General features: G+C 42.0%; 1 protein-coding gene across 1 annotated transcript in view; it reads left to right on the plus strand.

Annotated features, from left to right (window-relative positions):
• grnb (granulin b) overlaps positions 1 to 2,493 on the plus strand; it is a 39,951-nt gene extending 37,458 nt beyond the window's left edge. Inside the window, exon 11 of the mRNA XM_048614394.1 lies at positions 360 to 2,493. Coding sequence (XP_048470351.1) covers positions 360 to 494 — 135 coding nt within the window. The 3' untranslated portion in view covers positions 495 to 2,493. The remainder of the gene's footprint in view (positions 1 to 359) is intronic.
• Positions 2,494 to 13,003: the final 10,510 nt, after the last annotated feature.

Consider the following 13,003-nt stretch of genomic DNA (forward strand, 5'->3'; position numbering starts at 1 on the left):
TAGGTGAAATAAAACCTGTAACAATAGGATACATGGAAGAACCACATAATACAAGTGCTAATAACCTAGAACATGGTGTAAGTGCAGACCATGATTCCAAAACAAAACTGGGGGAGTACTATAGGGAACTACATGTGCTGGCTATGTGGACAGAACAAGAAATGGCACTGATTGTAATTCTCTAGAGAGAGGCATGGACCTGTTGGACCAAATAGTCTTCATCTGGGCCATAATGATTCTCGTTATCTTAGAAAGGCTCCAAATCCCTTTGAACATACCGCTCATTCTTGCTCTGTGACCTGATGTTATACGGTTGTTGATTGCTGTAATGTAACATTAACATTTTCATTACTTTTCAGGCCACCTGCTGTGAAGATCAGCTGCACTGTTGCCCAAAAGGCTACATCTGTAATGCAAAAGCGTGTACACTGCGGCCTCAGCTGAAGTGGGACCTGTTTTTCCCAAAGAAGAAAAAGGCCTTCAGCATCCTGTGATGTGCTTGTGCCTTTAACCTACTTGAGCTGTGTAATGCACCAAAGCAAAATGCTACAGTGTGAAATCTTGGGAATTGTACGAAAGGAATTTGAGTTACTTTTGTATGATAAGTCCTCTAAGTCAAGTCTAAAGAAAATTGTCAAAATAGCAAAGAACAGTTCTGAGGCAGAAAAATTTGGATTTTTACAGTCCCTTTAATATTTTTCTTTAAAGATTTTTACTATAAAATAGTTTTTGGGAACTGTTTCTGTAAACTGTATTGTTTCTGTTTTTATGCGTTACATGGATGTTGAAGGTAAAATTGCACCAGGTTGAAGCCCAGCTGCTTGATTCTCTTACAGATTGGTAACTTGGGGGTTAATTTAGCCATTTTATCATGAATAAATGAAACAAGCAGAGAGCCCACCTGATCAACTTGTAACCTGATTTGAGATTGGTTTTATTCCAACATGCTTATTGAAATCAATGGCTATCTATTATCGTAAAACATTCAGATCAGTCCGTAATTCTGCTGTGAGCATTTTATTCAATGTGCACTGAGTATGTTTCTCAGGGTATTACTCTTAACTGTTTAATTCAATAGGAGCATTTGAAAATTATGCACAAGTGCACCCACGAGTTTGGGACAGGAGAGGAAATAGTTGTTTTTCTCTCTACTTGGTTCCCTGGCTTATTGGACACTCCCTGCCACATAGACCTGATGGGCCCTTGTCTTCCCCACACTCCCAAAACATTTTCCTTTATCTGTGGATGTGGCTGTTGGATTTGTATGATTTGTATACATTCAGCTGCCACTAGCTAGATGTGTCATCCTATGGCTCATACAGTGATCTGGTCTCTTTCCTGGCACGTCTGAGTAGCACTCCTCTGTACTAAACTCCAATCTCAATACAGTAACATTTTCTTATCAAAATAAGGCAACAAATAAATTTTAGAACCACCCTTAAAATGATACCATCTTTGAGATAGCTAACGTTTTAAAATGTTTTAAGTACTAATTCAAAAATTAATTGATTTAAGCAAATTATTAACATGCTTAACTATTTTCTTTGGTGTATATTCAAATGGTAAAATGACCTCTGACTTTTAATAGTAACATTTTTTCTGACTATATTTTCATTAGGAATTGTAGATTCTTTCAGATTCCTATTTTGAATTCAATTGTCGTGCACCTATTCTTTTGTTGATTGTACTAGAATCTTACCTCAGTCCAGTGTTTTTAAATATGAGGGAGGCAAAAGATTTGCCAATTTTTTTTTAAGGGCATTGGTTGCTTGCAGAATTAACAACTGTCAGCTTCGATGAGGTAGCCATGGTGATGATTAAAATAGGCAAGCAGTCTGTAAGCTGTCTTTTCAAACTTCTTGCCTTGTTCACTGGAATGGTTTCTGATATTGTGTAGTATGTTACATTCACTTGTAATAGATTGATTTGTTTGTAATTTACTATTATCATGAATGTACGGATCTAAAAGTCTAGTCTTGCACAATCCTGCTTATTTCTGGGTAAGGTCATACTTCTGAACCAGTAATGGAATAACTATCTTATCATTAATTTCTCATTGTTCTTTCTGAACACTTCTAATGGAGCTTTTGCGAGAAATAGAGAGGATTTCTTGAGCAAATATTTGAACAGTTTGTATTCGAGTATTATCGAAAATTGATTTCCCACTATGATATAAATTTCTATGGTAACTCATGCATTTATATAATCAACTTAAGAGATTTGGTTTTGTTTGAAATCCTTGCATTAACTGCACATCTTATGCACATCATCGTTCCAGACTGGATCACCAATGAAAACAATTTGTGTGTTATCCTTTCATTGAAACTTTCAAACATTGCACTTTGATCATTTGCTAATTGAATGATTGAAAGGATGGCACTACACTATTGCTTTGACATCACTGGAAAGGGAATTCTTGCAGCTAAATGATGCTTATACTGTGCAGTTATCCTTTCTTGAATGTTTGCTATAAATAAAAGAAATTGAAATATTGTTGTTTGTTTAGACAAACTTAGCACTCCAATCGTACTGGTTTCTTCTGTTCCACAACACATCAGGATTAAAATGGCTTGATTGTTCTGGTGAAGCCATGACAGTAAAGTGGACATAAAATATCATCCTGCCAATAGTTCGGAATATATTATTTCATTACTACAGAGACCACAGTACTAGTTCCACCTAAACTTTGCTTTTGACTTGCACCAAAAGACATTGCTTCAGTTTTAAATGAGCACTTTGTATCTATATTCACAATAGAGAGGATGATGTACATCTAGAAATCAGGGGAGGAGACTGTGATACACTTGAACAAATTAACATTGAGAGGGAGGAGTTATTAGTGGTTTTAGTAGGCTTGAAAATGGATGAACCTCCTGGTCCATTTGAGATGTATCCAAGCCCGCTATGGGAGGCAAGGGAGGAGATTGCTCTGACAGTAATTTTTATATTTTCTCTGGCTACGGCAAGGGTGCCAAAGGATTGGAACACAGCTAATGTGGTACCATTATTCAAGAAGAGTGGTAGGGATAATCTAAGGCATAGAATTAATTTCTAATAGTTTCTAATACCGACCAGAGATGTTAGGCTCATGGACCTGTTGTTTCCTGGTTTATCATCTATCCTTCTTGAGTAATGAGGGTACCACATTGATTATCCTTGATTAATCCTTGCCTTTCCAAATGGAAAACATTCTGAGGGACAGAAGACAAGGTTTAATTCAGGATAGTCAGCATGACTTTGTAAGGGAGCGATCATGTCTAACAAATTTTGATTGCATTTTCCAAGGAGGTGACGAGGTGTATTGATAAAGGGAGTGCAGTTGGTGTACTCTACTTGGACTTCAGCACGGCTTTTTAAGGTCTTGCATGACAGGCTGATTAAGAGCAGTTGTCAAATTGGGTCTGAAGTTGGCTGTGTAGCAGGGAAACAAAGGGTGATGGTTTTTGCAACTGGAAGTCGGTGTCCAGTGGTGTACAACAGGATTCAGTGCTGGATCTCTTAAGGTATGTTATGTACATTAATGATTTAGACATAAGGTATATCTAAAGGGCCTGCCGGGAGGTAAGTTTCCCAGTTAAAAACTTACTTCGTGCAATCAGCGGCCTCCATTTTTTGCAGCAGCGGCAGCGGTGAGAGCGAGGACCAGGGGCCTGCCGGGAGGTAAGTTCTTCATTTCGGCAGCGGAGCTGAGTGGGAGCAGTCGAATTGCGCTCTCGGAAAGTGAGTGAACTGATATATTTGGGCAGTGGCTACACCCGAAACACTACACATGTAGTGTCTCCCACCCACCCTCCTCCTCTGACCGAAAAAAAAGACTCTGGGGTGTTGATAAGGTAAGTGTTTTTGTTTTTGTTTTGTTTTTGTTTTTTTTAATCGTGTGCTGGTAAGTAGAGTGATTTGGTACAAATTTTCTTCATTTCATTTATCTAGTATTTATTATTATAGTAGGACTAAGTTAAGCTTAAGAGTAAAAATGGCAGGAGATCCCAGACCCGTGTTATGCTCCTCTTGCTCAATGTGGGAGCTCAGGGACACGGCTGATGTCCCTGACTCCTACACGTGCAAGAAGTGTGTCCAGCTGCAGCTCTTGTTAGACCGCATGACGGCTCTGGAGCTGCAGATGGGACTCACTTCGGAGCATCCGCGATGCTAAGGAAGTTGTGGATAGCATGTTCAGCAAATTGGTCACACCGCAGATTAGGATTGCTGAGGGAGAAAGGGAATGGGTGACCAAAAGGCAGAAAAAAAAGCAGGAAGGCAGCGCAGGTGTCCCCTGCGGTCATCTCCCTCCAAAACAGGTATACCGTTTTGGATACTGCTGGGGGAGATGGCTCACCAGGGGAAGGCAGCAGTAGCCAGGTTCATGGCACCGTGGCTGGCTCTGCTGTACAGAAGGGCGGGAAAAAGAGTGGAAGGGCTACAGTCATAGGGGATTCGATTGTAAGGGGAGTAGATAAGCGGTTCTGTGGTTGAAAACAAGACTCCGGAATGGTATGTTGCCGCCCAGGTGCACAGTTCAGGGATGTCTCAGATCGACTGCAGGACATTCTGAAGGGGGAGGGTGAACAGCCAGCTGTCGTGGTGCATATAGGCACCAATAATATAGGTAAAAAAACGGGATGAGGCCCTACAAGCAGAATTTAGGGTGTTAGGAGCCAAGTTAAAAAGTAGGACCTCAGAGGTAGTAATCTCAGGATTGCTACCAGTGCCACGTGCTCGTCAGAGTAGAAATGGAAAGAATAGGCAGGATAAATGAGTGGCAGGAGAGATGGTGCAGGAGGGAGGGGTTCAGATTTTTGGGACATTGGGACCGGTTCTGGGGGAGGTGGGACTGTTACAAATTGGTATACACCTGGGTAGGACTGGAACTGATGTCCTAGGGGGTGCTTTTGCTAACGCTGTTGGAGAGGGTTTAAACTAATGTGACAGGTGGATAGGAACCAAATGAAGAGGTTAGTGGACAGTAAGGCGGTAGTAACTAAAGCCTGTAAGGAACTCGATAATGAAGTCAGTGTGACTAAGGGGAAGAGTAGGCAGAGAGCAGATGATGAACGCAAAGGGACAGGTGGTCTGAGGCGCATTTGTTTTAATGCGAGAAGTGTAGTAGGTAAGGCAGATGAACTTAGGGCTTGGATTAGTACCAGGGAGTATGATGTTATTGCTATTACCGAGACTTGGTTGAGGGAAGGGCAAGATTGGCAACTAAATATCCCAGGATATAGATGCTTCAGGCGGGATAGAGAGGGAGGTAAAAGGGGTGGAGGAGTTGCATTACTGGTCAAAGAGGATATCACAGCTGTGCTGAAGGAGGGCACTATGGAGGACTCGAGCAGTGAGGCAATATGGGCAGAGCTCATAAATAGGAAGGGTGCGGTAACAATGTCAGGGCTGTACTACAGGCCTCCCAACAGCGAGCGTGAGATAGAGGCACAAATATGTAGACAGATTATGGAAAGATGTAGGAGCAACAGGGTGGTGGTGATGGGAGATTTTAATTTTCACAACATTGACTAGGATTCACTTAGTGTTAGGGGTTTAGATGGAGCAAAATTTGTAAAGAGCATCCAGGAGGGTTTTCTAGAGCAGTATGTAAATAGTCCAACTCGGGAAGGGGCCATACTGGACCTGGTGTTGGGAAATGAGCCCAGCCAGGTGGTTGAAGTTTCAGTAGGGGATTACTTTGGGAATAGTGATCACAATTCCGTAAGTTTTAGAATACTGATGAACAAAGATGAGAGTGGTCCTAAAGGAAGAGTGCTGAATTGGGGGAAGGCCAACTATAGCAAAATTCGGCAGGAGCTGGGGAATGTGGATTGGGAGCAGCTGTTTGAGGGTAAATCCACATTTGATATGTGGGAGGCTTTTGAAGAGAGGTTGATTAGAGTGCAGGACAGACATGTCCCTGTGAAAATGAGGGATAGAAAGGGCAAGATTAGGGAACCATGGATGACAGGTGAAATTGTGAAACTAGCAGAGAGGAAAAAGGAAGCATACAAAAGGTCTAGGTGACTGAAAACAGACGAAGCTTTGGAAGAATATCGGGAAAGTAGGACCAATCTGAAACAAGGAATTCAGAGGGCTAAAAGGTGTCATGAAATATCTTTAGCAAACAGGGTTAAGTAAAAGGCTTTGGGATTTTCTTCATACATAAGGAGCAAGAGGGTAACTAGAGAAAGGGTTGGCCCACTCAAGGACAAAGGAGGGAAGTTATGCGAGAAGTCAGAGAAAATGAGTGAGATCCTTAATGAGTACTTCGCGTCGGTATTCACTGAGGAGAGGGACATGACGGATGTTGAGGTTAGGGATAGATGTTTGATTACTCTAGGTCAAGTCGGCATAAGGAGGGGGTAAGTGTTGGGTATTCTAAAAGGCATTAGGGTGGACAAGTCCCCATGTCTGGATGGGATCTATCCCAGGTTGCTGAGGGAAGCGAGAGAGGAAATAGCTGGGGCGTTAACAGTTATCTTTGCAGCATCCTTGAGGACGGGTGAGGTCCTGGAGGACTGCAGAATTGCTAATGTTGTCCCCTTGTTTAAGAAGGGTAGCAAGGATAATCCAGGTAATTATAGACCTGTGAGCCTGATGTCAGTGGTGGGGAAGCTGCTGGAGAAGATACTGAGGGATAGGATCTATTTACATTTGGAAGAAAATGGGCTTATTAGTGATAGGCAGCATGGTTTTGTGCAGGGAAGGTCATGTCTTACCAACTTGATAGAATTCTTTGAGAAAGTGACAAAGTTGATAGATGAGGGAAGGGCTGTGGATGTCATATACATGGACTTCAGTAAGGCATTTGATAAGGTTTTCCATGGTAGGCTGATGGAGAAAGTGAAGTCGCATGGGGTCCAGGGTGTACTAGCTAGATGGATAGAGAACTGGCTGGGCAACAGGAGGCAGAGAGTTGTAGTGGAAGGGAGTTTCTCAAAATGGAGAACTGTGACCAGTCGTGTTCCACAGGGATCCGTGTTGGGACCACTATTGTTTGTGATATACATAAATGATTTGGAGAGAAGGTATAGATGGTCTGATTAGCAAGTTTGCAGATGACACTAAGATTGGTGGAGTAGCTGATAGCGAAGGGGACTGTCGGAGAGTGCAGCAGAATATAGATAGATTGGAGAGTTGGGCGGAGAAGTGGCAGATGGAGTTCAATCCAGGCAAATGCGAGGTGATGCATTTTGGAAGATCCAATTCAAGAGCGAACTATACGGTAAATGGAAAAGCCCTGGGGAAAATTGATGCACAGACAGATCTGGGTGTTCAGGTCCATTGTACCCTGAAGGTGGAAACGCAGTTCAATAGAGTGGTCAAGAAGGCATACGGCATGCTTTCATTCATTGGACGGGGTATTGAGTACAAGAGTTGGCAGGTCATGTTACAGTTGTATAGGACTTTGGTTCGACCACATTTGGAATACTGCATACAGTTCTGGTCGTCACATTACCAAAAGGATGTGGATGCTTTGGAGAGGGTGCAGAGGAGGTTCCCCAGGATGTTGCCTGGTATGGAGGGCGCTAGCTATGAAGAGAGGTTGAGTAGATTAGGATTATTTACATTAGAAAGACGAAGGTTGAGGGGGGACCTGTTTGAGGTCTACAAAATCATGAAAGGTATAGACAGGGTGGATAGCAAGAAGCTTTTTCCCAGAGTGGGGGACTCGATTACTAGAGGTCACGATTTCAAGGTGAGAGGGGAAAAGTTTAAGGGAGATATGCGTGGAAAGTTCTTTACACAGAGGGTGGTGGGTGCCTGGAACGCGTTGCCAGCGGAGGTGGTACAGGTGGGCACGATAGCGTCATTTAAGATGTATCTAGACAGATACATGAATGGGCAGGGAGCAGAGGGATATAGATCCTTGGAAAATAGGTGACAGGTTTAGATAGAGGATCTGGATCAGCGCAGGCTTGGAGGGCCGAAGGGCCTGTTCCTGTGCTGTAATTTTCTTTGTTTTTTGTATGATCAGTAAATTTGCAGACAACATGAAAATTGTTGGTGTGCTAAATAGCGAGGAGGAAAGCCTTAAACTACAGGATGATATAGGTCTAGATTGGGGTGGCATGGTGGCTCAGTGGTTAGCACTGCTGTCTCAGTGTCAGGGACCCGGGTTTGATTCCACCCTTGAGCGACTGACTCTGTAGAGTTTGCACATTCTCCCCATGTCTGCATGGGTTTTTGCCAGGTGCTCTGGTTTCCTCCCACAGTCCAACAAAATGCAGGTTAGGTGGATCAGCCATGCTAAATTGTCCCTAGTGTGCAGAGATGTGCAGGCTAAATGGACTAGCCATGGTTAATGTAGGGTAGGGAGGTCTGGGTAGGATGCTGTTCGGATAGTTGGTGTGGACTTGATGGGCAGAACATTGGCAAATAGAATTTAATCCTGAGAAGTAAGAGGTGAAGCTTTATTGGGAGGACAGGAAGATAAGGTAGTTAGGAACGCATATGGGATACTTGCCTTTATTAGTTAAGGCATTGAATACAAGAGCTAGTAGGTTTTTTGGAAACAAAAGAAGCGTTATGTGAAATCAGTTAGGCCGTGACCATGTGTAGTACTGGTCTCCACTATGTAAGAAAGGATGTGATTGTGCTAGAGTGGCTGCAGAAGAAATTCACTGGGATGTTGCATGGGCATTCTGTCGAACAGAGAAAGCGCAGGGGAAACCTGAATGAGGTGTAGAAGTTTGGAGGGGAATAGACAGGGAGAAACTTTTCCCATTTGTCGAGGGGGTCAATAACCAAAAGGCACAATTTGTGGTTAAAAACTCTGTCTGTATGTTGGGAGCGTGTCACAGTCACTTCAGAAATAAGGGCTTTTTAAGATAAGAACAATACACCACAGGTACAGGCCCTTTGGCCGTCCAAGCCCATGCCAACACATTTTGCACTTTCATACTAAAACTGTATTCACTTACAGGATCCATATCCCTCTATTCCCTTCCTATTCATGTGTTCATCCAGGTGCTTCTTGAATGCTGGTGTTGTGTCTGCTTCCACCACCTCCTCTGGCGGTGTTCCAGGCACTGACCACCTTTTGTGTGGAAAAAATTGCCTCCCCCCATCTCTTTTAAACTTTCCCCCTCATGCTCTGAACCTGTGTCCCCTAGTAATTGGCGACTCCACCCTGGGAAAAGCCTCATACTTTCCACACTATCCATGCCATTCACAATCTTAAACTTCAAATAGGTCGCCCCTCAATCTTCTGCGTTCCAGTGAAAACGAACCCAGTCTATACAATCTTTCTTCTAAAATCCCCCATACCAGGCAACATCCTGGTAAACCATTACTGTACCCTATCCAAAGCATCCATGTCCTTCTGGTAATGTGGTGACCAGAATTGTATGCAATAAATTATCCTTTATCCAAGTTTTAACATTTTAGTTCTGTTCCATACCAAACAGGACATCTTGCATTGCAACTTTCTTTAATTTTAAAAGGCTAAGGTGGGAAGTATTTTGTTGGACCTCTAGAACATTAAGAACATTCTAGGTAATATATGGGGGAGAGACAGATTATATCTATTTTGCAAACTTGTTTTCAGCTTGAAAATAGATCACCTATGGCCTTTTTGGTTTGGGCATGCTATATTTTCAAGTTCAGGTTCCACATTTGCTGCTCCATGTATGTTTAATTGAAAGCATTATATAATTTTTTTTTGGTCTGTAAATTGACTTTGAGGCACGAATCTTTTGCTCTGGTTGGAATTTCCAAGGTTTCTCACTTCCCTATGGAAGAGTTTTCCATATTAATTTCCATGCTGGAAGCCTTTGAGCTGAAGTATTGTGATCAAGACCAGAAATCCATGCAGGCAATGGCAGAGTGGACTGGCATTGAAATGACACCCCATTTTTGACAGCTGCAGCTATTTCCCAAAGTTTCAAAGTCCTGAAGCCACTTTTGACATCTATTGAACGAGGGTAAATGTTTAAGCTGGGTGGGAGGTAGGCTGGGAAAGGGGTGGCTGGTTTAAGGGATTGAGGAGAGTGTGTCTGGTCAGGTCAGGGATTCTGCCCTTCACAGAAGGGGTGAGGGTGAAGGAGAAGGAGCCAGTTTAATATTTACCCATGAGTTTTTGCAGGTTTTAATTCCCGTAACAGTTCCTTCACTAGCTAGTAATTCAATAGTGACCTGCTGATGTCTAACTCCAACTCTATGTTAAAGACTTTTTCAAAGGATTTCAGATTTTGGGTAATTGCCCATAAGAAGTTTCAATTTGCCAGGCAATTCCACAGTCAGCTGTGTTGGGACTTTTGCATGATTCAGATGTGCAACTCTAGTCTATGCTTTGGTAACATCTTGGCCTGAATTTCAGACTTGAAGAAAGGATGATGTGTATTTGTACAGTTTCACAACCACTGGACATCTCAAAGTGCTTTACAGTCAATTAATTACTTCTGAAGTGCTGTAATTATTGGCAATCCAGCAGCCAACTTGCATTCAACACATTCTCATAAACAGCAACATCATAACAAATCATCTGGTTTTGAAATTGATTGATAGATGAATAATGGCCAGGGCATATTGCTGACTCACTGTTCGTCTTTGAAAGAGTGTCACAGAATCTTTTATTTTCACTCAAGGAGGCAAATAAGGCCTCAGTTTAACATTTCATTCAAAAGACAGCACTTCTGACAGTGTAGCACTACTTCAGTTCTGTCCTGGGCAGTCCATCTCAAAACCAGGAAAGGGACTTAAATCTGAAAAATTATCACTCCAGGACAAGTACTACCAACTGCATTCTCAAGCTGCTGCTCTAAACGTAAGGTCAATATGGGGTTTAGGGTAATTTATTAGCAAGGATGGAGAATTACCTAACTGAAAGCAGAAAGTCAGTATAAATGCATTTTTTTTCTGGTTGGTGAGATGCAACTACTGGGGTGCCACAGGATTCGGTCCTTCGGCCCCAGCCAGATACAATCTATATTATGACTTGGTTGCGGGGACAGAATGTACTATAGCCAAATTGTCAGATGCACAAAAATAGGTGAAAAAGTATGTTGCAATGAAGAGATAAGAAATTTACAAATGGATATGGAAAGGTCAGGTGAATGGGCCAAGATTTGTCACGTGTAGTTTAGCATGCATATCTGTGATGTTATCCACTTTTATCAGGGGAATAGAAAAGCAACTTATCTAGGATGGAGAACAATTTCAGAGTGTTTTGGTGCAGAGGGAACTGGATGTCCTCATGCACAAATGATAGAAAACTAATGTGCAGGTACAGGAGGTAATCAGGAAGGCAAATGGAATTTTGACATTTATTGCTGAAGCAATACAGTAATAAAGTAGCGAAATGTTGCTGCAACTGTACAAGGCATTGAGAGACCACACCTGGAGTACTGCATACAATTTTGATCCTCATACTTGAGGGATGTGATTGCATTGGAGGCAGGTCAGACGAGGTTTACTGGATTGAATCAGAAATGAGGAATTTGTCTTATGAACAGAGATTGAGCAGCTTAGGCCTACACGTCTGGAGTTTAGAACAATGAAAGGAAATGTAATTGTGGTATATAATATGCTAAAAGGGATTGACAAAGTAAACACAGACAGGATGTTTCCTTGTGGGGAAAACTAGAACGAGAGAGAATAATGGGTAGCAGATTTAAAACAAAGATCAGGAGAAATTACTTCTCTCAAACGGTCTGTGGAATTCACTACCTCAGAGTGTGACAGATGCTGGGACATTGACTAAGTTTAAGGAAGAAACAGCTTTTTAATTAGTAATGGGTTGAAGAGTTATGGAACACGGGCAGGAAAGTGGAGTTACAAAACACAACTGGCTATTTAAGCAACGTGCAAATATCGAACTATGCACTTTTAAGTAAATGTTGTTCTACATCATTTAGAAAAAAAGAAACCCAAGAAGAATGCATTGGGTAACAACACTGATATGAATGACCTGGCTCCCCTTTACTGAGAGATTAAGGAGTCTTATTTTTATAACTGCTGACCCATGTTATGTGGAGATAAAATTGAAGTAGTAAGTGAAGAAAAGATTTTGATATCAAATGGCAGAAAGTCCCTGGTACTAAACTGGGTGTGAGTGTTGTAAATCTGAGTTAATGCTCTATTCTCCGTAGGGAGTGCCTGCTTTTATGGCATCTATGGATTCTTTCTCAAAGAGAATTAGGGGTTGGGGGAAGGTGCAGAAACTGGGTGCAGTTTTAGGTTTGAGAATGATCTTTTTTAGGGTCTGTCAAGGCTGTTCTGTTTATTGGCTGCGATTACCCTATGAGTGTGTGTAATCTTAATTTCACACCTAGTGGAAAGCCCGCACCATAAAACTGCCTATAGCTTAGCACCATTTGCCATACTTGTTCAGAATACGTGAAAGAATGGTTACGAACATGAGTTAGAAGTCATACAACACTAGGTTATAGTCCATAGGTTTATTTGAAATCACAAGATTTCAGAGCAAAGCCCTTCATCAGGTGGAATGAGAGAAGCACACAGAACACAGAATTTATGGGCAGAGAGTGCAAAAGGTCATACAAATGGTGTGAGTGGAGGGTTGAGCAATTCCCTGCAGGTGATCTGAAGTGTTAGATAGTGTAAATAAAGTGTCACCAGCTGAATAACAAGCAAAGGGATGACCTATAATCCGATTAAATGAGGTAGAGAGATAAGTACAAAAAAAATTTAAAAATAAGGTGATGCTGGAGACAAACCAAATGACTGGAATAACATGATAGGTATAAGAGTCACATGCTGAGGGTCTGACCAAAGTAATAAGTAATCCAAAACTGTACAAATTAATTAAGATAGAGATTATAACAATTTATCAAGGTGATGGTGACAAAACAGGACGGCAAAGAAGATTTTATGGATACAGAACAGTGTGGTGGGGTCATATGTAGCGTGACATGAACCCAAGGTCATGATTGAGGCCATCTTGATGGGTATGGAACTTGGCGATCAGTTTCTGCTCGGCAATTCTGCATTGTTGCGTATCTTGAAGTCCACCTTGGAGGTCGCTAACCCAAAGATCAGAAGCTGAATCTCCTTG

This window comes from Rhincodon typus, chromosome 30 (assembly GCF_021869965.1).
Source record: "Rhincodon typus isolate 14 chromosome 30, sRhiTyp1.1, whole genome shotgun sequence".
Lineage (NCBI taxonomy): Eukaryota > Metazoa > Chordata > Chondrichthyes > Orectolobiformes > Rhincodontidae > Rhincodon > Rhincodon typus.